Here is a 26,438-nt window from a genome sequence, read left to right on the forward strand (position 1 = left end):
ACTTCCAGCTTGGTCTCCCCTGGGTCAAATTTTAGAACATCTTATCTCCCAAACCGGTCGTCGGCGAATGAAAAGCGGAGGCCATTGAGCTTGTTGGAGTGCGACAGTGTCGAAGGACTTCTCACCGATCTCGACAATCACCAGAGCGGTCGGGATGACGTTGACGCTGGAAAAGTGCCGCCACCACCTTTGGTGGCTATGATGATTATCACTGCGATAGGCAAGTTGCAAGTCTTGCAGGCGCGATCACTGAGGATCGGCTCGCTATTGGGAAATGCAACTTTTTGGGAAGCATGCTCATGTATGGAGCATCTTGTGGTGGTTCCGGTTGCAAATTTTCCACCGGTCACCGCTACCGCAATTCCCTCGAGAGGCTCGTAGGCGATGCAGTTCACGCAATACTTATCGCTTTCTTGAGAGGATAGATTCCACGACGGATACCGACCTTTTTTTTGGAACGATTAGATATGGAGACAGCTGTTTCACCCTTGGCACAGTTCAGTATGAAGTGCATAAATATATGGATTTCATCCAGTCTATGTTCAGTAAATGATCGCTTTTGATATGAGCATATATTTCTATGTGGTTGGAGGTCTATTTCCTTAACAAGCAAAATCTAAATCATTTTTTAACTCGCGAACAATGAGCAGAGTCCTCTGCAGACGTTTCAGTTTCCGAAAAGTCATCGTCAAGATTTTATTGCAAGTGGTACCCCTTGATGTTGCGGAATAAGATGCAATCACGCAGCTGATGCCAACTTGCGAAGCTCTCCGCTTAATTAGGTTGGCCATGGATGAGCGAAGGACATCCCTGGTAAGGGGAGACTTTAAAATTACAATTTTTATTTTTCTTTATTATAATTACTATAAATTGTCGTAAAAAGATACCTAAAGGTGGCCAACGAAGATAATTACCGCCGACATCCAGAAAAAATGTAGGAATGGGCAGCTTAAACGGTTAGAGCTTCCACTATCGTTTCCACGATCTGAGCACCCACACCTTTTATAAACGGAATAGCAATAGTTGTTATCAGCTCGGAGAATCGGCAAGCTATTATGCTTAGAGAAATTTGGGAAGCTGTCAGATTTTGACTTCCAAGGCGACGAAGAATTATTGCATTGTTCTGCTGTGGGCGGAAATGGTTAATTCGGCTAAAAAAATTAATAGTTTCATGAATTCATGATCATGTTCAATTACTTTTGTTATAATTTCAGGGTACAATATTTAAATTATGTTTTCATAAAATTTCATTGAAAAAAAAAATGATCCGTTTTGCGTAAACAACATAGCTCGTTACTCGATTATCAGGAAAAACAAAAAATTCCTATTAGTTACGATAAAGTAGTTACATTTAAAAACTACTTCGAGTTTTCTTTCTTGATTTTTGGAAACACTTTGAATACAGAAATTGTTTACAAAATATCAGTATGGTCGTTAAATTAGATTTCGAGAAACAGTGTTCACCGACTAAAAACAAGATATTTTTCAGGGGAACGATTTAAAAGTTTGGACCATGACAAATTAGAATAACATACCCTTCCTTAATGTGAATAAAAAAAACTATATTTCCTGAAAAAGGTCGACGTTTAAATTCTAGCGGAGTTATGTACTAAAGACTTTGGAGTAAAGTTGTAAGGTAAGTTAAGGAATTGATAAATACATGAAAAGCCTTTTTTCGGATGTGAAAGTAATGTATTTTTATATCACTTAGAAGAAAAAGAAGAAGGAAGCGTTTCCGACCCCATAAGGTATATATTCTTGATCAAGATCACAAGCCGAGTCGATCTAGCCATTTCCGAACACCAGAATGTTCTAGTTTGGCATGTAGACTCCTGAGCTTCTTGCACCTTGTACAGCCAATTAAGTTGTTTAATTTCAGTACGTAAAACGTAAAGAAATCGATGTAGTTGTTTTCAGCTCCAAAAACGCGTTGGATTCTTTAACCGCAAAGGCTTAATAACGTTCATTAAGCGCCTCTAAGCAATATTTTCGTAACGAAGTGGAATCGTAACTTAGTTGTTCTTTTCATCGTTGGTACTTCGAACAAGCGATACTTACTTTTAAAGCGTATTAGACACGGATTGTAATGAGCCCCAGTTAGTGCCGCACAAGTCTTTACGTTCTTAGTTTGCTTCTGTGATCTGGCAGCGACTTGTCGTTATGAACCAAGCTGTTAAACAAACCTTTATAATTTTTGAACTCGTCAAAGTTGCCGTGCAATTTCTGGAGTTTCATTTGTGGCAGCATTCTAACTTGGCTTGTTAAAAAATTTAAACTATTATTTGCGTAGGTAGAATGATTTCTCTTTCTGTCAAACCGATCGTCATTTGGCATTAATTAGGCTTTAACTGATACACTTTAATCGTTGAACTCTCTCGATATATAATGAAATATTAATGACGTCTATTTGCTTTTCGATGTATCCATTTAAAATATTTCACACGCATTTTGGGGAGTTCCTTGATTGCCTAATTATGTTGTTCTGATCCGGGTACTCCAACGACGTAAGATGAAATTGTGATCGCACCGCTCTATGCGTGCCTAACCGACGATATGAAAGTACGGGATGCATTTAGGAAGCACCTCTTCTAGGCACCTATGAAACGAGATGGAGATTTGGGCCATCGAATGTGCGATCTTAATAGGAGATTGAGATTCGGATGCTCCACTCTTTGGGTGGCGACGACGAAAGAGGTTAGGGCACTCCGACTGTCCGGGCTCTCCCGCGACGTAAAATACTGCAAAAATGGCACGTGGTGAGCGCTCAAAATGAGCGCCTCTTAAAGTGTAGGTAAATTTGCATGATGTGCGAGGACAACGCGCTTGCGGTTGGCGCAATACATTTTTTGTTCACGTAAATATACGAATATAGAAGTAAACCACATTTCTTAATGGAATGCCCATTTTTTTTCTTCAGCGTTGGCAAAGAATTCAAAGATTTTTTTTTGTAATAAGTTGCATTAAGATTAAGACGTAAGACGTGCAAAGATTAAGACGTAAAGCAAAGAACACGAAAAGGATCATGAAGGGCATAATTGGACCTACAAATTGGCAGGGACAACGGACGAAAACGACGAACTGTTCTACAGGGTACATTCCAATTGCGGGAACTAATAATAATTTAATTTAATAATTTAAGCAAAAACTTATCTCCATGACGCTTTCCATTATAGTTCAGGGTTGTTAAGTCCAGCAGGCGCAACCTCGCATGATAAAAGGGCAATCGAAGGTCATTACATGAATTAGGTAAACACATGGACAAGCATACCTTGAAAAGTTGATACATAAAAAAGTTGATGGATTTAAGTTGATTTTAAGGTATATCATTAATAATTAAGCCAACATGTAAATGACTCAGGTGGCAACCCTTTGGCACTCCAGAAGTAACGCTAATAATTTTGAAAATTGTATTAATAACACAGAGCGATTGAGTTTTATTACAAAGACAGGAAAATATACACTCTAGTAGGTTGCGAGAAAACCCAAAAGGGAACAATTGGTGCACTAAATTAAAAGCTTTAGAGAAATCACATTAATTACATCAGTTTAATGATGTGTCAGAAAACCTCTAGTAATTAAAGACGTAAATTGAAGTAGGCTTGCAGAAGTAGAGCGACTTCTAGTGAAGCCATGCTGACAAGGTAAAAAAATAGACCGGTAATGATGCTGCAATTGACATGTAATATTTTTTCGAAAAGTTTAGGAATAGAACTCAGTTTAGCAATACCACGATAATGATAATAAAGGATTCATTCTATATAGATGGAAATCTGCATTGAATAAGGGAGAGGTTAAGTGTCAATGTTAAAAGAAAGGGAAAATAAAATAAACAATTCCTGAGTGCTAAAGTGCAGTGTGTAGAAGGGAATAACGAAACTTCACCGGACCTTGGACTCTGCCGTAAACTTTGGACCGCGAGAGGAAGTGCCACATCTCGGCAGCGGAGCAGAACACAAGAGTGCCACTCAAGACATCAAAGCGGGCAACTAACTACCGTAATTAAAGTTTACTTGCGAATGCCATCTCAAGAGTTTGGGTGCCAAGAAATCTCAATCGAAAACAAGTTTAATATTTATATTAGCTTAAACCTCCATTAAATAAAGAAGATTTTTAGATTCAATTAGTGTTGATGAAAAACTCTGCGGAACCGCATTCTGAATGCCTAACAAAAGATGATTAAACAACAATTTTGTAAAAAATGAAATGAAATTTGAAAATAGCACTAGCTTACAATCAAAAAAACATAAGAAGGTGACATTTGACCCCTAGATCGCGATAAGGAAGTCGAAAATATTTGAAACAGAGTAAATTTTTTAAAAGTTTTTCTAGGACATATTTTTCGTATCTCCTTGTGATACCCGTTACTCGTAGAGTTGAAGAGTATATTTGATTTTTCTTAATATGATTTAATATGATTTTTCGTATATGTAACAGGTAGAAGGAATGCATAAAGTATGATCAGGATAACTAGCCGAGACGGACATGGTCCGTCTGTCCGTATGAACGCTGAGATCTCGAAAACTATAAGAGCTAGAACAGTCAGAGCTGGCATAAAGATCCCTAGGCTTCCAGCGCAGCGCAAGTTTGTTTCAGCGAGGCACAACTCCTACTCTAAGGCCCGCAATCCGCGAAAATCTGTAGCGCCTACAGAGAGAATGGATATTTTGGAAAATTCGGCATTGGTGGTACATAATACCTCGGGAACGTCTGCCATTCAAAACGGAATAATGAGCCCAAAGTCCGAAAATTTTGGGAGCTTTGCAAAGGATGTAAGCTGTACAGGATTGAGTCCAAAGTTTGCAAATCAAGAAAGGAAACGTTTCCTATCCTGTCGGAGCGGAGAGTTAGAATTACTTAACCCTAGCAGTGCGGAGACATAGGGCAGAGATGGAGGGGGAAAGCGGAGCCCCCCCGCGAGGATACGCGTAGGAAGAACCTTGGTCGTCCGCATGGATGAGACTATTTGGAATGATTGTTGGCCAAGAAATTGACCTGTATATTATTCCTGTAGACGTTTTGGAGCGCTAAGCCGCAGAAAGTAGAGAATAGATATTTTGGCAGATTCGGCATTGGTGGTACATAATACCTCTGGAACGTCTGCCATGTAAAATGGAATAATTAGCCCAAAGTCTGAAAAATTTGGGAGCTTTGAAAAGGATGTGAGCTGTATACGATTGAAGTTTGGGTGGAATTGACACGTCATAGGAGCGTCGGATGAATTTGAAATTACTGTAAAAAGTTTGATTAGACACAAAAATGTAAGATAAAAAAAACCCAATTCTCAATAATAATCTTGTATTGGTGCGTTGAAGTTCCTTTAAGGCTGCCTCAGAGTCCTTTGGAACCAATCCAAATCCGTAAATATATACGCTCGAGCAGGCAAGTTGAACAATTATTAATTTGATCGAGGGGTCGGTCTATTGTAAAAAATTACGGAATTTAGTGTTTCTTGGCTTATTATGAACATTTATTGCGAGCCTAAACCCACAGTGCACTGGGGAAAAGGAAGATTTATGTATGTGGGGTAAAAATTGCGGAATACCGTTAAATGGACGAAAAGGTTTCCGGTAAGAATTCGATTATTTTATTTGGTCGGTGCGCCTTTTTGTCACCTACACTATTTAATTGCAGATGACGTTGATGAAGTAAACGTGCCAATATTAGGGCTTTTTTTATGTTTAGAAATGTTTAGCAGTAATTGTACGACCAGAAAAGTAGTTGAAATGGTCTCTATTAGAAGTTGTGGTATAAGGACTGCATTAGAAGTACTATATGTATAAGCACGCAGCGGAAAAATAGTAAAAGAAAAGAGTTCAATTCTTAAAGAAAAAGAATCATCCATTTTTAACGGTGTCTGGGTTATATTTTACACACAATGGATTTTAAAAATATACGAGTATTTTTTGAACATATGGGTTGAATTGTAGAATATCATTTTTTTCTCACAGGAATTGTGATCAATGTAAACTGGAATATTGTCGAGCACAAATAACCGTATTGAGGTACATTTAGGATTTAGACAATATATAATACCAAAAGTTTGTCGAAGTAAAATTCGAAAAACTTGCTGTATGACCGGCAAATAATAATAATAAGTGGAACTTAATAAAGCGTTCAAGCCACCGGGAAAGATCCGAGAAAATTCCAGAAGGGAAAAAGCCGCGAATTATGAAGTCCGGGTTCAACCGGACCAAAATGTTGGGGCGGGAGGTGTCTTGTTTGGTAAACTTCAGTAAACCTTTTGAAAAATGGGTACGAAAAACACGGGTTTTTACGCGACGAGCGTGGGTGTTTATTGGAACACTTTAAAAAGAGAACTACTTAAGCCTAGTGAGCGAGATGTGATATCTGTAGAAATCATCCAGAAGTTAAACTTCCTTGTGGCATGAAAAGACCCCATAAAATATACATACTCTTGATCACCGTCACCAGACGAATCGACCTAGTCATATTTATTTCTATCAAACAAGTCTCTTATTTTTAAGACTATCGGGATAGACCTTCCCAAAAGTCTTATTTCTATTGCAGGTAGTTGTAAATCGAAACGAGCCGGATCGGAAAACTATCCTCTATCTTCCATATGAATAATCAAAAAAAATATTTAATAAAATGTAAATAAAGTCTGTATCCAAACCACAGGATAAATAATTTCGAATAATACAGACTGTTATATTGCGATTTTTGGCAATTCAAATGTTACTTAGTTTAATAAAAACGAAAAGCTTTTTTCATACAATGCTTACACGGGTAGTATTTGTAAGATGTGCCTAGTTGAGCTCAACAAACTTGGAAAGTTTCTTGATTCCCGCGATCGCTGGGCAATAAGACTCAGTCAGGGCTGCTGTTGGTTGTGCATTTTAATTATACCCGTTAATCGTAGAGTAAAAGGGTACACTAGATTCGTCGAAAAGTATGTAACTGGTAGAAGGAAGCGTTTCCGACCCCATAAAGTATATATATTCTTGGTCAGGATCACTAGCCGAGTCGATCTAGCCATGCCCGTCTGTCGGTATGATCGCTGAGATCTCGGAAACTATAAAAGCTAGAACCGTAGGACTTGGAGTGCTGATTCCCGTGGTGCTCCGCCCACTTTAACTCTGTGTAACAAAATTTTTAACTGAAAAAAAATGTGGCACGCCCACTAACCGCTCAAAACTGTGGTGGCTACAATTGTCATTCTAGAAACATTTTTTTGGCTAAAACGTATTTTTTTTTCATCAATACCTATCGATTTACCCAAACATTTACTAAAATAGCCGGTAGGTTATTATTATAATTATTAGCTTTACAATATTTTTTGCTGCTATATAATATGTCCATTTTTATTTTTCCTCCTCAAGCTGAGTAACGGGTATCTGATAGTCGAGGCTATAGCGTTCTTCTTGCATAGAGCATTTTGGTTCCGGTGAACTTAATTAACAGCTGCATTAAACAGCTTTTGATTTTGAAACAAAATCGTATTTCTACTTTTATCTTGTATTAATTAATTTTTTTTTAAGTAGGATGACTTTTTAAATATTGCAGGCTAACCATTTCTGTTTATTGATTTTATTGTTTTGTTATGATGGTACGCTTTAGGCGTGCGGGCGTGGCAGAGATGTTTGAGCAAAAATTACAAAGTTTTGACCAAAAGAACCGTCGCACTGATTTACTCAAAATGAATCGTGGATACATGGTTATGATATATCGTTGATTGTTCATACAAGTTCGAAACAGGAAGTGAGCGTGCTTGCGACAAAATTATAAGCAAGATAACTAAGACGGAAGAAATATAAATAAATTCGGAAAAATATAATTTAAGGACACAAGAAAAGAAAACAAAGGGAGAAATCGTAACACCCCAATGACACGTTCATATGTCATTGTGCTCGCATGTTGCCCCCTCGCATGTTGCTCGAGGGTCAGGTTTAATTTTATTTGTTTGTTTTAATTTAATAAGGGTTAATCAAATATTTTTGATTAAATTCATAATTTTTTTTTTATTTTTCCTTTGTAAGTACTTATTATTTGTTATACCCTTGTAGAGGGTATAATGATTTTAGTCAGAAGTTTGCAACGCAATGAAGGAAACGTTTCCGACCCCATAAAGTATATATTTTCTTTATCAGTGTCACTAGACGAGTCGATCTAGCCATGTCCGTCTGGCCATCTGTCCGTCCGTTTTTACCCAAGCTAGTCTCACCGTTTTAAAGCTATCGGGCTGAAACTTTACAAAGAGTCTTCTTTCTATTGCAGGAAGTATATAAGTCGGAACCATTCTCCTAGGAACTATCGGGGAAACAATTTAAAAAAAAGTATGTCTTCGTGTTATTTAACATATAATCTCCTACGCTTGAAAATAACATTTTTTAATTGGTTTTAAATTTCGAATTAAACGTTATCAAAATCGGACGACTATATCATAAAGCTGTCATTGAAACGATCGGAAAATTAGTCGGAAAATATGGAAAAATTATATCTTTGGTGTTGTTTAACATATAACCTTCTAAGCTTGGAAATAACATTTTTTATTTTTTTTTTTTTTAATTTAACAAAATTGGAGGACTGTATTATATAGCTGTCATAGGAATGATCGGAAAATTAATAGGAAAGTAATATGAAACAAGTTATAACTTTGGGGCTTTATAACATACCATCTTTTAATATTGGGAATATAATTTTTTATATTTTTAAGAATTTCGAATTCAATTTAATAAAAATCGGACTACTCTTAAATATAGGTGTCAAAAAAATTGTCTGAAAAAAAGAATGAAATAATTTTTTTTTTAATATCACTAAAGTCAGCAACAATTCTACGGTGTTACTAAATTTTATTATTTCTTATAACAGCAAGGGTATACAAAATTTGGCTTGCCGAAGTTAACTCCCTTTCTTGTTTTTTAATTTTTTTCCTGATAGTTCCTATGGGAGCTATAAGATATATGACAGCTATATGATATAGTCGTCCGATTTTGATAAAATTTAATTCAATATTCAAAAGCAAATAAAAAATGTTATTTCCAAGCGTAGGAGGTTATATGTTAAAAAAAAACCGAAGATATAATTTTTCAATATTTTTTTACCACTAATTTTCCGATCGTTTCTATGGGGGCTATATGGTATAGTCGTCCGATTTTGATAAAATTTAATTCGAAATTCAAAACTAATTTAAAAATGTTATATCCAAGCTTAGAAAGGTACATATTAAAAAACACTAAATATACAATTTTTTTTAATTTTTTCCCCGATAGTTCCTAAGGGAGCTATAAGATATAGTTTTCCGATCCGGCTGGTTCCGATTTATATATCGTACTACCTGCAATAGAATGACGACTTTTGGGAAAGTTTCAGCCCGATAGCTTTGAAACTGAGAGACTAGTTTGCGTAGAAACGGCGGAAAGACGCACGGACAGACGGACATGGCTATGTCATCTCGTCTAGTGATGCTGATCAAGAATATATATACTTTATGGTTTCGGAAACGTCTCCTTCACTGCGTTGCAAACTTCTGACTGAAATCATTCTACCCTCTGCAAGGGTATAAAAATTATTTACTAAACTTGTTTATTTCTAAAACTGCAAGGGTATACAAACGTCGGCTTGCCGAAGTTAACTTCCTTTCTTGTTCACTATCGAATCGCAATACTAACGAGATGCACGCGTACCCAAGTTAAAATTTCGAACTTGTTTGGGACTGGGAATTAAATTTTTAAGTGCATTTAAGCGGTTGCTCGATTGAAAGTAAATAGAGCGGAACCGGAAAATGTTGGCCTAGGCTACCAGTGAAAATCATGGCAGGTGATAATTACCATGGTGGTATCTAAGCTTTTTAAAGATCCCCTGGTACAGCTGATCATGCCAGCCCTGTTCATCCAGCCCTAACATCTATTACTAACACCTGTGGTTTGAAACGAAGCTATGGTTTGTCTTCAAACCGCAGTGAGTTCTGCACTTAATTAAAACGCAGAACTGGTAGGCTTAAGTTATGGTTTCTGTGTATTTTGTACTTTGTTACTTGAAATGTGATGAAATTTAGATCTGTACTTTTTAAGAGCTTTCTAGCGTGGTACTTAAAAGGAGTGTGTGACCAGAGAGAGCTTTTTATATATATCTTTTGAGGAGTTTCGAGAGATGCTAGATGTCAGAAAGCAGGATTGCCACAGTACTCCCCCAGACTTCATGTTGTAAAACGAATAGGGAGTCTAATTGTACGACGAGGTCTTGAAGATTGGTTAACATTAGGGGTCTATACGGTGTCTTTGATCCTGTTGCTAAAGTCACTTGATGGATTCGAGGGTGGAATAATTGGCTGCTTAGTTTCGATAAAAGCGAGCTTGAGTCGGTCTATAGACACCTTAATGCTTCGAGTGCCAGTGCTTATGGTGAAGTATTTGGATTGCTTTTCTTTTACTTCAAAGGGTCCGTCGTAAGGGGGTTAAAGAGATCGCCGGTGTCGTTGCGTAGGAAGACGTGGGCTGCCTGTTTCAGATCTTTAAAAACAAATGCCTTAGAAGTATCGTGCTGTGCCGTCTGGATGGGCCGTATTTCTCGCATGATTTCCTCCAGTTTATTTGCGAAGTCTGTTTGCGGTTGAAAATTGGACTTTTGATAAAAAAAATTCTCCTGGAAGGCGAAGGGTTGTTCCGTACACAAGTTGTGCTGATGTGCTTGTGATGTGTGCTTGTTTGAATACTCAACGCAGCCCGAGCAGGATCAGTGAAAGTTTTTGTGGCCAATTTACACGGTTTTCTCACATAATGGCTGCCTTTAGAGTTCTGTGCCATGATGATGATTCGATGATTCCGTTTGCTTGCGGGTGGTACGCTGTTGTGTGAAGGTGATCTATTCCTAGCAGTCGTGACAATTTATGAAACAATTAGCACTCAAACTGTCTGCCCTGATCTGTTGTGCTGCGAGCTGGAACTCCAAATCTTAAGATCTACGAGCCGATGAGTGAAAAATCTAGCGTTTTGGCGTGTATGTCCTGGTTTGCGATGGCTTCTGGCCAACGTGTATATATATATTAGCCTAATTGGGGTAATGGTCCGATGAGGTCCAGATTGATGTGGTCGAATCTTTGTTCAGGAAGCGTAAACTGCTGCAGCGGCGAGCGGACGTGTCTAGAAATTTTCGATTTTTGGCAAGGAATATACTGCTTAACGAATTGAGAAATCCCCTTGTGCAATGAGGGCCATACGAAGCGTTGCTTGATAAGTTTTATTGTTGATCCACCTCCACTGTGAGAAATATTGTGTAGTTTGCTGATGACGATCTTCCTGAGAGGCTCTGGAACAAAAGGTCGCATGCTGGAAGTAGCAAATTGGCAAATTATCGAGTTTTTAGAGTTGGGAATGCTTATTGACTTTAACAGCAATGCTGTGGTGCCGTTTAAGTTCTTCGCAACTTGCTTGTGCGAGGCTGAGAATTGTAGTCACAAATTTCATGTTCGATAGATGATGCTGAGGTATATAGCGAGTTGCTCTCGATCATATGTGCTATATTTGCGTTAGGTTTTAGTTAATTTTACACTGAACAAGAAGGGAAAGTAACTTCGGCAAGCCAAAGTTTTTATACCCTTGCAGTTATAAGAAAAATTCAATTTTAGTAACACGATGTGAAATTTTAAATTATTGTTTGCTGACTTCAGTGATATATAAAAAAACTAATTCCTTCCTTTTTTCAGACCATTTTTTTTACATCTGTACGTTAGAATAATCCGATTTTTATTAAATTGAATTCAAAATTCTTAAAAATATAAAAAGTTATTTTCCCAATATAATAAGATAATATGTCAAAAGGCCCCAAAGCTATAATTTGTTTCATGTTATTTTCCCAACAATTTTCCGATCGTTTCTATGTCAGCTATTTTATACAAACTTCGGCTTGCCGAACTCAACTTCCTTTCTTGTTGTTTTGAAGCTATCGGGCTAAAACTTTCCCATAAGAAATTTCGGGGAAAAAATTAAAAAATAATTATATTTTCGGCATTTTTTAACATATAACCTTCTAAGCTAAGAAATAACATTTTTTAATTAATTCGGAATTTCAAATTAAATTTTATCAAAATCGAGCGACGATATCATATAGCTGCCATAGTAAAGATAGGAAAATTAGTGGTAAAATAATATGAAATAATTATATCTTCGGTGTTTTTTAACACATAACCGTCTATGCTTGGAAATAACACTTTTAAATTAGTTCTGAATTGCGAATTAAATTTGATCAAAATCGGAAGACTATCATATAGCTGTCATAGGAAAAATCTTGAAATTAGTGGGAGAATAATATGAAAAAATTATTTATAATAGAAATAATTAACTTTAGAATTATTTCTTAAAATTGCAAGGGTATACAAGCTTCGACTTGCCGAAGCTAACTTCCTTTCTTGTTTTTTAATTTTTTCCACGATAGTTCCTATGGGAGCTATAAGATATAGTTGTCTGATCTTGCTGTTTCCGTCTCATATACTACCTGCAATAGAAAGAAGGCTTTTGGTAAAGTTTCAGCCCGATAGCTTTAAAACGGAGAGACTAGTTTGCGTAGAAGTGACAGACTGCTAGACGGACAGACAGACGGATAGACAGACGGACATGGCTGTATTGTCTCGTCTATTGATGCTCTGATCAGGAATATATACTTTATGGGGTCGAAAACGTCTCCTTCACTGCATTGCTAACTTCTGACTGAAATCCGTATACCCTCTGAAAGGGTATAAAAATCCCATTGGTTGGAACTGGCCCTCTTGCACTTGCAAAGAGACAGTGGCACAGAGTGTTCTGGATGTACAAGTAATGTTGCCTCTGCAATAGTTCGCTTACATTCAATCGTTGATGGTGGCGGTATTCCCAGTGATTGGAGTAATGTCAATCTTTCAGGGATAAGGTGGTTAGGCGGTGCCTGATGTTTAATTGCATTTGGCAAGAGTCGCCTGTAGAAGGTGATCAGATCGGCTTAGATCGATCATTGAAAATACGTGCTTCCGAAAAATATGTTTTTTTTTTTTTTGTTAGTGTCTGGGACTCTAACCCAGTAAAAACTCCACCCCCTCCCCGCTTCCCCGGCGGTACTGCCGTTAGGTATTACTTCGCCGGGGGGGGAATGCCCTAAGGGCTCTCTAGGATACTATCCTATTGGAATTTCGCAGCCTTTCTGCGATGCGCAGTTTTTTAAGAATTATTGTGGCCATGTTACATACAGCGGACCAATTTACTTCTGATTCAAGCATAATTTCCACCAGGTTACAAACGGCTGGCGTCCTCCCAACCCTTATGCTCAGATCTCGACGTTCATTTTCAAATCTCGGACAGACAAAAAATACGTGCTCTGCGTCTTCATTATCCGGATAACGTTCATGCTTAAACCTATTCAAGTAGTATTTAAAGCATCCATGTCCTGTCAGCAGTTGCGTTAAGTAAAAGTCCACATGTCCATGCTTCCTTCCCAGCCATCTCTGCAGTTCTGGGATAAGCTTATGCGTCCATCGTCCTTTGCTGCTATTTGCCCACCTCTCCTGCCACTTTGCAATGGTGAGTTGTCTGCACCTTTTTCGTAGGGATTCGACAGTTTCGACGCCTGTGCTACCTGCGCGGATACCCACTGACTCCACTGATAGCAGGTCCATCGGTATTACTCCTGAAATAACTAGTGCCGCGTCATTGGATACCGTGCGGAACGCACAGCAAACCCTCAGGGCACACAGTCTCTGTACGGAATCACCCTCCTGCAGATAACTCCCATTTTTCGATCATGACCCCGAAAAATATGTTAGGGTAGTCTTGTATGTGTGGTAGAGCATATCGATCTGGGATGGTTTGGGCATTGAGAGCTTTTTGACGCACGAAAAACGCCAAGGTTGATCAAATACTAGAACTCACTTTTTGCTGCTTGGAATTTTTTTGGTGTAAGTGTTCTGGGCCTGGCGAATGGTGGAAAGTCCTTGGTTTCAATGCAGTGTGTGACGTTGGCGGTTGTTGCTTGAGGAGGAGATGAGTTAAGCTGTGTGATGCCCTTAAATTCTTTCAGTAGTTTAAAGAATTCGCAGTAAATGCTATATGTTTTGATCTCCGCAATTGATTGTTGGCAAACCGAGATTGGATTGCTCTTCCATTGGCTACGAATAGAGAATGGTTAGTAATAGCTATAATGTGTCGATTAATGGTTTTTGGTGGTATAACAGATACGTCTGTTCCAGTGTGGTTGGGAAAACTTTTACCGGATTTGGAATCCGGAACGAAGAGACGTTTGGAGGATGAAATTTTGCAGATTTTTACTTTAAGCAATGAGTAGCGTTGTAAGGCATTTGGGTTACGACCGTCGGACCTGCCCTGTTAATTTCCAACGGTGGAGCTTAGTTTTTAGAACTGTTGTTGGCATGGAAAGCGCACGCTTGGATGCAACGTTGCGCAATGTCCGCGTACTTGTTGTGGTACCAGCAAAATTGAGCGTTAGAATTGTCCCTGGATGGTGTGTTACTCCGGAAGCTGTTGTTGCTGGGCGATCGATTGCAGTTGCGGCCGCGTTGCTGATTGGTGGTGCCAGGGAGGTGCCTTAGCTTGTTGTTGATCTGCTGTAGCATCTGGTCATTGTTATCCAGGCGTTTAACCAGCTGTGTGTTGTTAGGGGAATCCATCACAGCATCGGCAGCAGTTACAAGGTGCGCGAGGGTGGTGTTGGGAGAGCTTTCGAGCAGACCTACGATAACAGCACGCGCAGTACTTAGTAAGCGCTTGATCCAGTAGCGACGTACAACCGATTTGTCATTGGTGGCGTTAGTTTGCTGAAGTTGGCTGAGTAGACCGTCGCCTAGTTGAATTCCTGTAGCAAGTCTGTCGAGGCGGACCATCTCTGATTCGGCAAATTTGGACAAAATTGCTTGCTTAAGGGTTGAGTACGGGTTGGTTTGTGGTGGGTTATTGACAAGGTCGTGCACTTGATCCAGGTATTTGGGATCAGCATTCGCGATTACTGCTGCGTATTTCTCTTGTTCCTTGCGTGCACCAAGGCCTTGCAGCAAAAACCAGCTTTTCACTTTAGTGAAAAACATTTCGATGTTGGTGATGGAATGTAATTGAGGGAAAGGCACCTTGGCAAATAGCGAGTTAACAGCACCCGGATCAAGAATGGTTCCTGCGCGTCGACGATGTCTTCGTTATCCGGCATTGTTTGAGGTAATGTTAAAGTTCTGGGTAAGTCGAGGTGCGTTCCTTTTAATTCCAGATGTTCGAATCGTCGGGGTCACCATATCATGGTTTGTCTTCAAACCACAGTGAGTACTGCACTTAAGTAAAACGCAGAACTGGTATGCCTCAATTATGGTTTATGTGTATTTTGTACTTTTTTACATGTGAGTGGTTAAAATGTGATGAAATTAGATCTCTACTTTTTTAGAGCTTTCTAGCGTGGTGCTTAAAAGGAGTGTGTCACCAGAGAGTGTTTTTTGATATATAGTTTCCAGAGATGCCAGATGGCAGAAAGCATGATCGCCACAAAGCTAAGCAGCCCTACTCTAACACAACTGATTACTATCGATATGGTCAGTTGGCATCTCTAACAAAAAAATACTAAGTAAGCCGAGCTTACTAACAGCTGTGGTTTGAAAGAGCTTAGCAGCTCTACTCTAGTACGGTCAGTTGGCATTTCCAAAAAAAACTAAGTAGGCCGGGCTTATTAATATTTATGGCTTGAATCTAAGCTAAGCTTAAAAACCTAAAGGATATTTTTTCTGGTGCTTCAGTAGCCGCTACACAACTTCTGGCCTTCCTCAGGGAAGTGTATTGTGTCCGTTCCTTTGCATCATCTTCATAAATGATATAAGCCATTGCATAAAAAGCTCTAAATTCCTGTTATCTGCGGAAGATCTTAAAATATTTAGGTTTGTGAACTCAATCTCTGATGGTGAACTTCTTCAAAACGACCTAGTGAGAGTAGGGAATTGGTCTTCACATAAAAAATTTCCTCCAAACTTGTCAAAATGTTTCTACGTTAGGTACAGCAAGCGAGTAATTAATATCCTTTGCTCATATTCCATTGGTTCCCATATTCTTTCCTTAAGAAAAAAGTCCCTGGACCTAGGAGTTATGTTTCATGCCAAATTTACTTTCATTAATCACATGTATGCCAAAAGCATACGCTATGTATGAATTTTTCGAATGAAATTCGACGAAATTTAATGATCCGTACATGAAATCAAGCCTATTTTCATCACTCATTAGGTCCAGATTGGAATATGCTTCATTTGTCTGGAGTACGTACCACACACATTAATCAGGTTGAGCGTATTAACAAAAAATTCCTACCTTTTGCCCGTATCCTTTCACAGGATACCATAGCTTATCCAGCTTCACAGGATACGCAGCAAATTAATATTCTAGTAAGCTAAATCAGTTGAGCGATCTCTGGCAGCAGCTCTGTGACCTCAAGTCTCACAGCATTATAGGAGATGGTAGAGAAATATCAGCTAGCAATCAAAGACAATATGGCGCCAGCAAGCAGACCTCAAAAGGCACTTCGGCGAATACAAAACAACACAATGGACCAGTTAGTCAAGCAAATCTAGAGTGACTTATTGATCGGCGTGGTTATTCAGCTACAGAGGCGTTGCAACGAATTATAATTATCTCTTATTCTTGCATCAAATGCGCTAACCATCACCCCAGCTTTACAACGCCAACTGGGGGTCCAATGAGAATTATTGAGACAGGCCTATAATGATCTCCATAACACGCCTGAGGCGATTTCAGACCTTATATGAAAAATATACTATATATCCATGCTTCGAGAAAACGACTCTCTATTGAGCCTAAATCTTCCTCTACCGCCAATCAGTATTGCCGACTAACATGGCGAATATCTAGATTGGCCCCTGATTCACGATCTAATTGTGAAATAAGTGTATATAAACCATACTGAGCCAGCTAAAAGCTGCATATTCTACAAGGATCACTCTGCGGCGAAGAAAGAAACATTTTGACAGATACTGCCTTCTCCCAAGGCAGATACGACGACACCTGGCAACGACTTAAAGCCAGGTACCAAAAAGGAAAAATTTTAATCTTTTCGGCAATATGAGGAACCGTTGATTACGTGCCAATCAAAGGATCTGCGCAACAGCTTTGAGCAGTACATGACACAGTGCGAAAGCCTTTACAGACCAACAGGCTCTAACATTATTGGAAAATTCAGCAATAGAAATTCCAACGTTAGGGAGTGTACTGTCGTTTAATTAGCGGCCCGCTTGCATGCTGGAAACGATAGGTGGACAATCTACTACAACACTCCGCCATCAGCCAGTCCGCAACGAAGAAAGCTGCAAGATTTGTCACCTAGAACCACATCACTTTAAGGCCGTTTTCACGAAATGGACGCCAAAATGCGGCGCCAGGCTATTATTCAAGTAGGGGCATGCACAAATTGTTTGTATTCAGCTCATAAAGTTGAAAACTTTGCGTCACTGTCTACTTGTCGAAACTGCCATCAGCGGCATCATTCAATGTTACACAAAGGACTTACTAGCTATCTAGTGGCCGGCGCATAAACCAACGAAAACCCCAGAGGACAGGTTCTGCTTGCGACCGCCAAGGTCTCATTAGAAGGACCTACCGGTCGCGCTGTAATGGATTTCGGGTCTCAGGTGAATCTTTTCTCAAGAATCTGCTCTCTCTTAAGGAAATGTCGTTACCGATTGAAATATCGGGAATCGGAAGAAAGATAACAACAGCGACCAAGTCAATACTAAAGCTATCGTCATGTACCTCTGGTTTTGAATCACCAGTAGAGGTATTTATTATTTCCACAGTCATTTTCGAACAGCCATCATTACCGATTGCACACTCTCTTAACATTCCTAAGAGTGTGCCTTCCCTGCAGATCTTGATTTTTGGCAACCTGGACCCATTGACCTCACCTTAAGGGTTTACCTGTGTTCTAAGCTAATAACTACTGAATTTCCAAGACTTCGACCTATTAAACCTCGGGCGCAAGGCACTAGGCTTGGCACATCGGGAATCAATTGCCATAAATAACAGTTCCCTGCAGCTGACCGAATTAACAAATTTCAAGAGAAAAGTCAGACGATATAAACCCGACTTCCCATCAACTTCAACCCTATAAGAAGCCGGACTGTTCTAAAACATTACTAAATTTAATCAAGCAATATCTTAGCTTTGTTGCAGAAGGATCTCACACCATAGACATGCCAAATTATCAATTTCTGCAAGGGCACGAAAGGGAGAGTGAAGCAGCATCAAGAAGATATGAAGGATGTTAAGTATACTCAGGAACTTTCGCAGTCTAAGGAGGGCTTATTGACGATTAATATACTTTGTGATTTTAACAAACAAACAAACAAACAAACTTGCGCTGCATAGGAAGCCCAGCAATCTGTATGCCATGTATGAATATTCTACCTCTTATAGTTTCCGAGATCTCAGAGTTCATATGGACGGACGGACATCGATCGACTCGGCTAGGGATCCTTATCAAGAATATATATACTTTTTGGGGTCGGAAACGCTATTTTATTTTTAAGAATTTTTAATTCAATTTAATACAAATTTGACGAATCCAGCATACACGTAGCTATAAACAAAACGGTCAAAAAAATAAATAAATATTAATTAAAAAAAATTTTCCTGCGCAGCGCAAGTTTGTTTGTCAGCGGGGTGCCACGTCCACTCTAACGCCAACAAACGGTTTAAACGCTTAAATCTGTCAGCCGCCTACATAATATCTACTGAAATAGCCGTTAGGTGGCGCCCTAAAATATCGCTTTGCTGCATTATATATATTTTTTTGAGCCGTATAAAAGACCATATTTTCAAAAGTACCCTGTAGATTATCGTGACGAACATTTTGTAGGCTATGAAGATTTATTTTGCTTCGGTATTTGCTAACATTATATCGTTATTTGTTTCTTTTCTAAATCCGATAACAAAAAACAACTTAATTTGTTCAATTTACGACCAGAAATGCAGAGTACATTTTTGGGCTTAATCTTAAATTTGTATTTCATTGGAGGAAAAATCACTTTTACGGGAATATAATCAATAGATGTCAGTAACTTTTTGTTTTTAGACTTTTGAGAAATATTAATATTTGGAAAAATGACTTAGAAACCGTTCGTCAGTATACCCTACCCTCCCCTATACATTCTCGATCAGGATTACTACTACGTATTGACGCAAATATCTCTGAAACTATAAGAATGTTGGGATTTGGAATCTAGATTTATGAGGTTCTTATATAGCATTCTTACGGCCACGCTTAAATCTGTTTAGCGCAAAATTTCAAAGGACTTGTAAATTATACTATGCTAAGTCAAAATCGTACAATCCTTAGAAAGTTGTAAGCATATTAGAAATCGAGGTTTGGCGTGGCTCAGTTTTGGATGCGCAATTATAAACATTCGCTTTGCTGCATATTTCTATCTTCGAGGCACTTCCTGTAGCTGAGTAACTGCTATTAAATGGTCTATAACATTGACTCTAGCGTGTTCTGTTTTCTTTGTAGTTATGTGATTTCGTTTTGAAATTATTAAAGGTTAATTCTTTCTTTCGCGTATATCTAGGTCCTGTTATTGGCATACGTCACCTACAAGCCTTTCTGCTCTTTCTGGCCATCGTGGTAAATTACACAGCACGGCTCGGCGTTAGCGTGGGCGTAGTGGCCATGACGGATGCAGCCACCACCAATGACAACTTTCCGGTGAGTGCTATTTGATCGGCGCCTTCGTCGCTCAGTAACCTCTGAAATTCAATTTTCAGGAGTTCAATTGGACAGTAGCGCAGCAGTCGTACATCCTGTCTAGCTTTTACTGGGGCTACATCGTCACCCAATTTCCTGCCGGTTTTCTGGTTCGGCGCTTTGGGGCTAAAGTGGTGCTGCTCATCCCAACGCTGGGCACGGCCGTCCTGAGCGGTCTAACGCCATACTGTGTGGCATGGGGCGGCTGGCAAGCCTTCTGCACCATACGCATCGTGGAGGGCCTCTTCCAAGGTCTAATATTTCCATGTGTTCACGAGCACCTGGCCAAGTGGTCTCCGCCGGAGGATCGCAACCGGCTGGGCGCCTTTGCTTACTCAGGGGCTGACTGTGGGTCAGTTCTAGCCATGGCTAGCAGTGGTCTAATAGCAAACAGCTCCATGGGGTGGCCGGGAATTTTCTACGTGTCGGCTGCCACCTGTGGACTGTGGTGTCTTCTCTGGGTGACTTTCGGCTCAAATAACGCCCCTAGCTCCCGTCTGATTGGTGACCGGGAACGAGAGCACATTGAACGATCAACAAAGCGGGGCGATGGCTTCCACGCCCAAAAGATTCCCATTCCTTGGCGAGCCATCTGGACTTCCGTTCCATTCTATGCACTTCTAATAGTGCGGGGCGCTCAGGGGTGGGCGAATTCCACCATGCAGCTGCAAACTCCATCCTATTTGCACGGCATCCTGGAAATGGACATTAAAAGCAATGCACTCTACTCGGCTTTGCCCTTTCTAGCCATGTGGGCTATGTCCTATGTATACCTAGTCTTCGCTGACGTGTCCATGTCTCGACATTGGATGTCCTTAACCACGCTACGCAAGACAATTAACACGGTTTCGTATTGGGGACCGGCGACGGCTCTTATCGGGATTGGCTTTCTGGACAAAAGTCAGACCAGTCTGGCTCTCGCTCTGATGACAATAAATGCTGGCTTAAACGCCGGGTCTGGAATAGGCAGCATCTTGACCATCATCGACATGTCGCCCAACCACTCAGGCATGCTAATGGCTATTGTAAACGGCATTGGAAATTTATTTCCGCTTTTAACGCCGCTATTAGTTGGCGTCATTGTTACCGATCCAGTAAGTACTGACTATTAACGCCATTGTTACTCGTAGCACAAAACTATTTTGCTCATATAAACGACCTTCGATAACGTAAATCCTTGAATTTTACCACTATTACTATTATGTCCTTTGATGGTCCGTGCGTAACAAGTGATGCACCAATTTAAAAAAGAAACACAAATAATAAGAAAATTGCATACCAAGACTTCAGAAATTTTAATTTATTTGGGGAAAAGGCGGTGAAAGTGTAAAAACGAAAATTTACAAAATAGGAGCTGCTGGAGATAGGGGGATAATAACGCGTCGAACGACACCTCATTTGTTGAAATCCGATGTTTTGTTCAAAAGTAATTCCAAAAACAAGAAAGGATGTTAAGTTCGGCAAGTCGAAGTTTGAATGCGCTTACAGTTGTAAGAAATAATCAACTTTAGTAACACCATGTACAATTTTTAAGGATTGTTGCTGACTTCAGTGATATTAAAAAAAAAATTACTTCATTCTTTTTTAAGACAATTTTTTTACATCTGTATATTAGATTGAATTGTAGATTAAATTAAATTCGAAATTCTTAAAAATATAAGAGATTATATTCCCAATATTATAAGATAATATGTCAAAAAGCACCTAAAGCAATAATTTGTTTTATATTCTTTTTCCACCAATTTTCGAATTGTTCCAATGATAGTTATGATAGCTTAATGGGGTCGGAACCGTTTCCTTCACTGCGTTGCAAACTTCTGACTGAAATCAGTATAATACAATGATCTAGCCATTTCCGTCCGTCTTTTTACGCAAACTTGTCTCTCAGTTTTTAAGCTATCGGGCTGAAACTTCCACATAAGTCTTCTTTCTACTGCAGGTAGTATATAAGTCGGAACAAGCCGAATCGGAAAGCTATACCTTATAGCTCCCATTGGAACTATCGGGAAAAAATTTCTTCCTCTTCCCAAAATGAAAATGTTTGTCTTTGTTTGTTAGTTTTTATGCAACCCTTTTTTATTTTTGGGTCTTGGAGACAATAAATGTGTATGAAGTAGCTCGAGATGGAAAACTTTTGTTCTACCACTTTTAGAAAAAGCCCCTGCTTTAGCGGGAAATAAACAAAGTCAGATTTTGAAGGCTAATAGTAACTAACCAAGTAATGCTAGACAGACGTGCTATATGGCTATAATAACTTAATGTGCTAAATACTCTTCTCATAGGGAAATTGTCTGAACATAAAAGATTTAGAGTTATTATGAAAAGTTTATTTTTATAGCCACTTTAAACCATGTTCTCAAAATTAAATCTAACGATTTCGTTTTAAATTTTTAATCGTGTAGCCCTTGAGATTACTTATTATGTAATGCTTTTAACAAACCTCAAATATGAGGATAACAGCAAAAGCGAATGTAAATCACATTCTATAATTATTTTTAAAACAAGAAAGGAATGCTTGCCGAAGTTTTATACCCTTGCATGTCGTTCCCGTGCAAGCATTGTATGTTAAAAGCTTCTTATACCCTTGCAGAGGGTATAATGATTTCAGACAGAAGTTTGCAACGCAGTGAAGGAGACGTTTTCAACTCCATAAAGTATATATATTCTTGATCAGCGTCACTAGGCGAGTCGATCTAGGCATGTCCGTCTGTCCGTCCGTCTGTCCGTTTCTACGCAAATTATTCTCTCAGTTTTAAAGCTATCGGGCTGAAACTTTCCCAAAAGTCTTCATTCTACTACAGGTAGTATTTAAGTCGGAACCAGTCGGATCGGACAACTAGATCTTATAGCTGCCAATGAAGTTATCGGAAAAACAATTTAAAAAAATTATATCTTTGGTGTTTTTTAACATATAACCTACCACGCTTGGAAATAACATTTTTTAATTAGTTTTTAATTTCGAATTAAATTTTATCAAAATCGGACGACTATAACATATAGACGCCATACGAACGACCGGAAAATTGGTGGAAAAATAATATGAAACAAATTACAGCTTCGGTGTTTATATATATATATTTATAAATAAGACTACTATAACATAAAGCTGTTAAGGAAGCGGTCAGAGAAATAATAAAAGTTATTTTTTAATATTACTAAAGCTACCAACAATCCTTAACTAAAAACTAACTACAGAAAAGTAAGATTCCGTCTCATTTCAATTTACAACCATATATGTTTGCCGAAAATGAAACTTATCGGTATTTGTATTACTTTGACATTTATTAATCGATCGTTCCTAAGGCAGATGTAGGAAATAGTCGTCTAATTTTTTCTTTTTTTTCAAAATTCTGAAATAAATAACGAATGATATTCTCAAGAGTAGAAGTTAATATTTAAAAAACATCAACATTGTAATTTTTTAAAATAGTTTTTGTTTTCTTCCCATCCATCTTTTTATACTTATACTATACTACTTATACTTATACTACATGCAATATAAAAAGGACTTTTGGAATGGTTTTGTCCTGAAAGCTTCAAGACTAGTTTGCGTAGAATTGGACAGACGGACATAGCGAGGTCGACTAGTCTTTTGATGCTGATCAAGAATATATACACTTTATGGGTTAAGAAAAGTCTCACTCACTGCGTAGCAAATTTCTGACTTAAATTATTATTATGCAAAAGCATAACAAAAACGTCTGATATCAAAGAAAAACACCTTTAACGAGGTAAGGGGTTGCTGCGATCGACTGCCAACGACTATTTAGAAAGTGTATTTATTTAGCCGAATTAACAAGCATTATTCGTCATAAAAGTCGATATCAGAACTTTTGTACGTTTGGTGCGCGATCGAGACGTAAGGGTTATTTCGTTAAGAAGTGTTTTGCTTGATACATCACTGTGGTCGGCAGTCCACGGAGTGCACCAGGAGGGTGTGCGAAGGCGACTACTATCCTCCGAATGTTTCGAAAAATAAAAGAATTGACTTTAAAAAAATCAATTGGTTTGGGAGAAAAAGTGTTAAAAGTGTAAAGGTTTTAAATGTTGGGCCGGTGGGGATAATTACCCACTAATAACTTAATATTTATTTTACTTTTATATTGTATAATATTTTTTTACAAACTTACAAAAATTATAACTAAAAAATATCTATTTGCGGCTAAATCCTGATACACTTGTTTACTTTTTTATAATTATTTCGTTAATTTTATAAATATTATATAATACAAGCCTAGTTCTTATCTCACTTATTATTATTATTATTATTATTTTTAAGAAATTAAACACTTTGTGTGTTTTAAAACAGATAGAGATATAGACTTTGGATTTGGAAAACTATCTAAATTGGCCATAAAACAGCTATAATTATCTTAATTCTGTACACCAGTAATTTTTGAACTACTATAGCTGAAGGCTTTGCTATGAGTCGTTAGAAAAGTATTTTGACATACCTTGAATGCCAGTCAAAAATGCCTTGTCTGAATATCGCGTTATCAAAATTATGGGCAAAAGATTTGTCAATTCATTTTTTTGCTACCCTTGCAGAGGGTATAATGATTTCAGTCAGCAGTTTGAAACGCAGTGAAAGAGACGTTTCCGACCCCATAAAGTATATATATTCGGCGATCTACCCATGTCCGTCTGTCCGCCCTTTCTACGCAAACTAGTTTCTCAGTTTTGAAGCTATCGGGCTGAAACTTTACCAAAAGTCTTCTTTCTATGTCAGGTAGTATATGAGTCGGAACCAGCCGGATCGAACAACTATATCTTATAGCTCCCATTGGAACTATCGGGGAAAATTTTTTTGAAAATTATATTTTTGGTGTTTCCTAGCATGTAACCTTCTTAGCTTGAATATAACATTTTTTTTTAATTAGTTCTGAATTTCAAATTAAATTTTATTAAAATCGGGCGACTATATCATATAGCTGTCATAGGAACGATCGGAAAATAGGCGGGAAAATAATATTAAACAAATTATAGCTTTGGGGCTTTTTGAAATATTATCTTTTAATATTGGGAATATAATTTTTTATATTTTTAAGAATTTTGAATTCAATATAATAAAAATCGGACTACTCTAACATATAGATGTCAAAAAATTGGTCTAAAAAATGAATGAAATCATTTTTCTTAAATATCACTAAAGTCAGCAACAATCCTCAAAAATGTTGCATGGGGTTACTAAAGTTGAATATTTCTTACAACTGCAAGGGTACACTACTTCGGCTTGCCAAAGGTTCTTCTTTCATATTATTTTCCCACTAATTTCCCGATTGTTCCTAAGGCAGCTATATGATATAGTCGTCCGATTTTCATAAAAATTTAATACGAAATTAAGTTTCAGCCCGATAGCTTTAAAACTGAGAGACTAGTTTGCGTAGAAATGGCTAGATCGATCGATGCTGAGCAAGATATACTTTATGGGATCGGAAACGTCTCTTTCTGCAACGCAGTGAAAACTTCTAATTGAAATCATTGTAGCCTCTGCAAGGGTATAAAAACTGCATTTAGTATTATTATATTTGCTTATAGATATCCGATAGCAATTACTCCGCAAGCGAAGCTGGAAACAATACGCTTTTTTATTACTCACAATAGTCGAAAAGAATGTTATTTATTTCACTTACATTTCTCTTTATTTACTTAGGGTTCGAGAAGTCAGTGGCAGATCGTGTTTGCCATGACCGCCGTTGTTTTTTTCTTTGGCAACCTGGTGTACCTAATTTGGGGCACCACTGACCTGCAGCTCTGGGATGCCGAAGACTATCTAAGGACCCCGGATCTCAGGCTTAATGCGGATTCAAAGAGAGACATAAAAATATTAGCGCCTGGAAAATCAATGATGGCTGATGGACACGAGTCGACTATGCAATTAGCGTAGGATGGGAACTTTATATAGCTAGCACCGATAAAATACATCGTAAAACATGCCACCGTGCCCATGTATTTTAACTTCTTGTTTGCACTCATTTCTTTCCATGGTCGCAGAAATTGAATAAAAAACACTTACTGTTTCTTTGAATAAAGTAATTTTCTGTTTTTTGCTAGCATTTGTATGCAAACCGTAGTGCACAGGAATAAGGCTAAAATGTGACAGAAGTGTACAGAGGTTTGGTCTTCTAATTATGAGCCCGAGCAAAAACAGCAATCACTCCGTGTGGGTCTTCGAAAACGAGCCAAATCCACCCAAAGTTAATCTTAGGAAATGAATACAAAAAACCGATGCTTAGCCACATATTCAATTATGTGGCCTCCGTTATTTGACTTATCCTAAATATTTTTTCTGCACTCTCAATACATAACGACATTACTAAAATATAGTTTTCATTCATTTTTTATTTTTTGTTTTGTTTTTAAACGATTGGCCACTGTACATTTTATTCGGAACTTAACCGCGAAACCTGTGGGTGGTAGAACACAAGTTTGTATGGAAGTTTTATTAAGAAGGGTTCTATTATCATAGAAAATATGAAATGGATAGTGGTAAATTTTGACTGTCTAAGGCTGCGAGTCGGATCGTAGAACAGCTAATTACATACCAAGCATTCTCATTGTAAAATTACAAAATTATAAAGTACTCCATTATATAAAATACTAGGTAAAGTTCTAGGTATCAACGTACTTTATGAGAAAGATCAGAAGAATGAGAGTTGGTAACATAGTGGAATTGAAAAGCACTGGAAATTAGCGAACAAATTACACAGATGACAGCT

At 38.2% G+C, this 26,438-nt stretch overlaps 1 protein-coding gene across 2 annotated transcripts in view; it reads left to right on the forward strand.

The window, feature by feature from the left end:
* Positions 1-25,755, forward strand: part of LOC108030941 (putative inorganic phosphate cotransporter) — a 41,354-nt gene extending 15,599 nt beyond the window's left edge. Inside the window, exons 1-4 of one of the 2 annotated variants that reach the window (XM_050887919.1) lie at positions 18,146-18,239; positions 19,544-19,680; positions 19,740-20,813; positions 25,373-25,755. In XM_050887919.1, coding sequence (XP_050743876.1) covers positions 18,170-18,239; positions 19,544-19,680; positions 19,740-20,813; positions 25,373-25,606 — 1,515 coding nt within the window. In that variant the 5' untranslated portion in view covers positions 18,146-18,169 and the 3' untranslated portion in view covers positions 25,607-25,755. Of the gene's footprint in view, positions 1-18,145; positions 18,240-19,543; positions 19,681-19,739; positions 20,814-25,372 lie in introns of those variants that run through there. The other variant, XM_044091321.2, reaches the window with a different exon arrangement.
* The last annotated feature ends 683 nt before the right edge of the window (positions 25,756-26,438 follow it).

Source organism: Drosophila biarmipes, chromosome 2R, assembly GCF_025231255.1.
Source record: "Drosophila biarmipes strain raj3 chromosome 2R, RU_DBia_V1.1, whole genome shotgun sequence".
Classification (NCBI taxonomy): Eukaryota; Metazoa; Arthropoda; class Insecta; order Diptera; family Drosophilidae; genus Drosophila; species Drosophila biarmipes.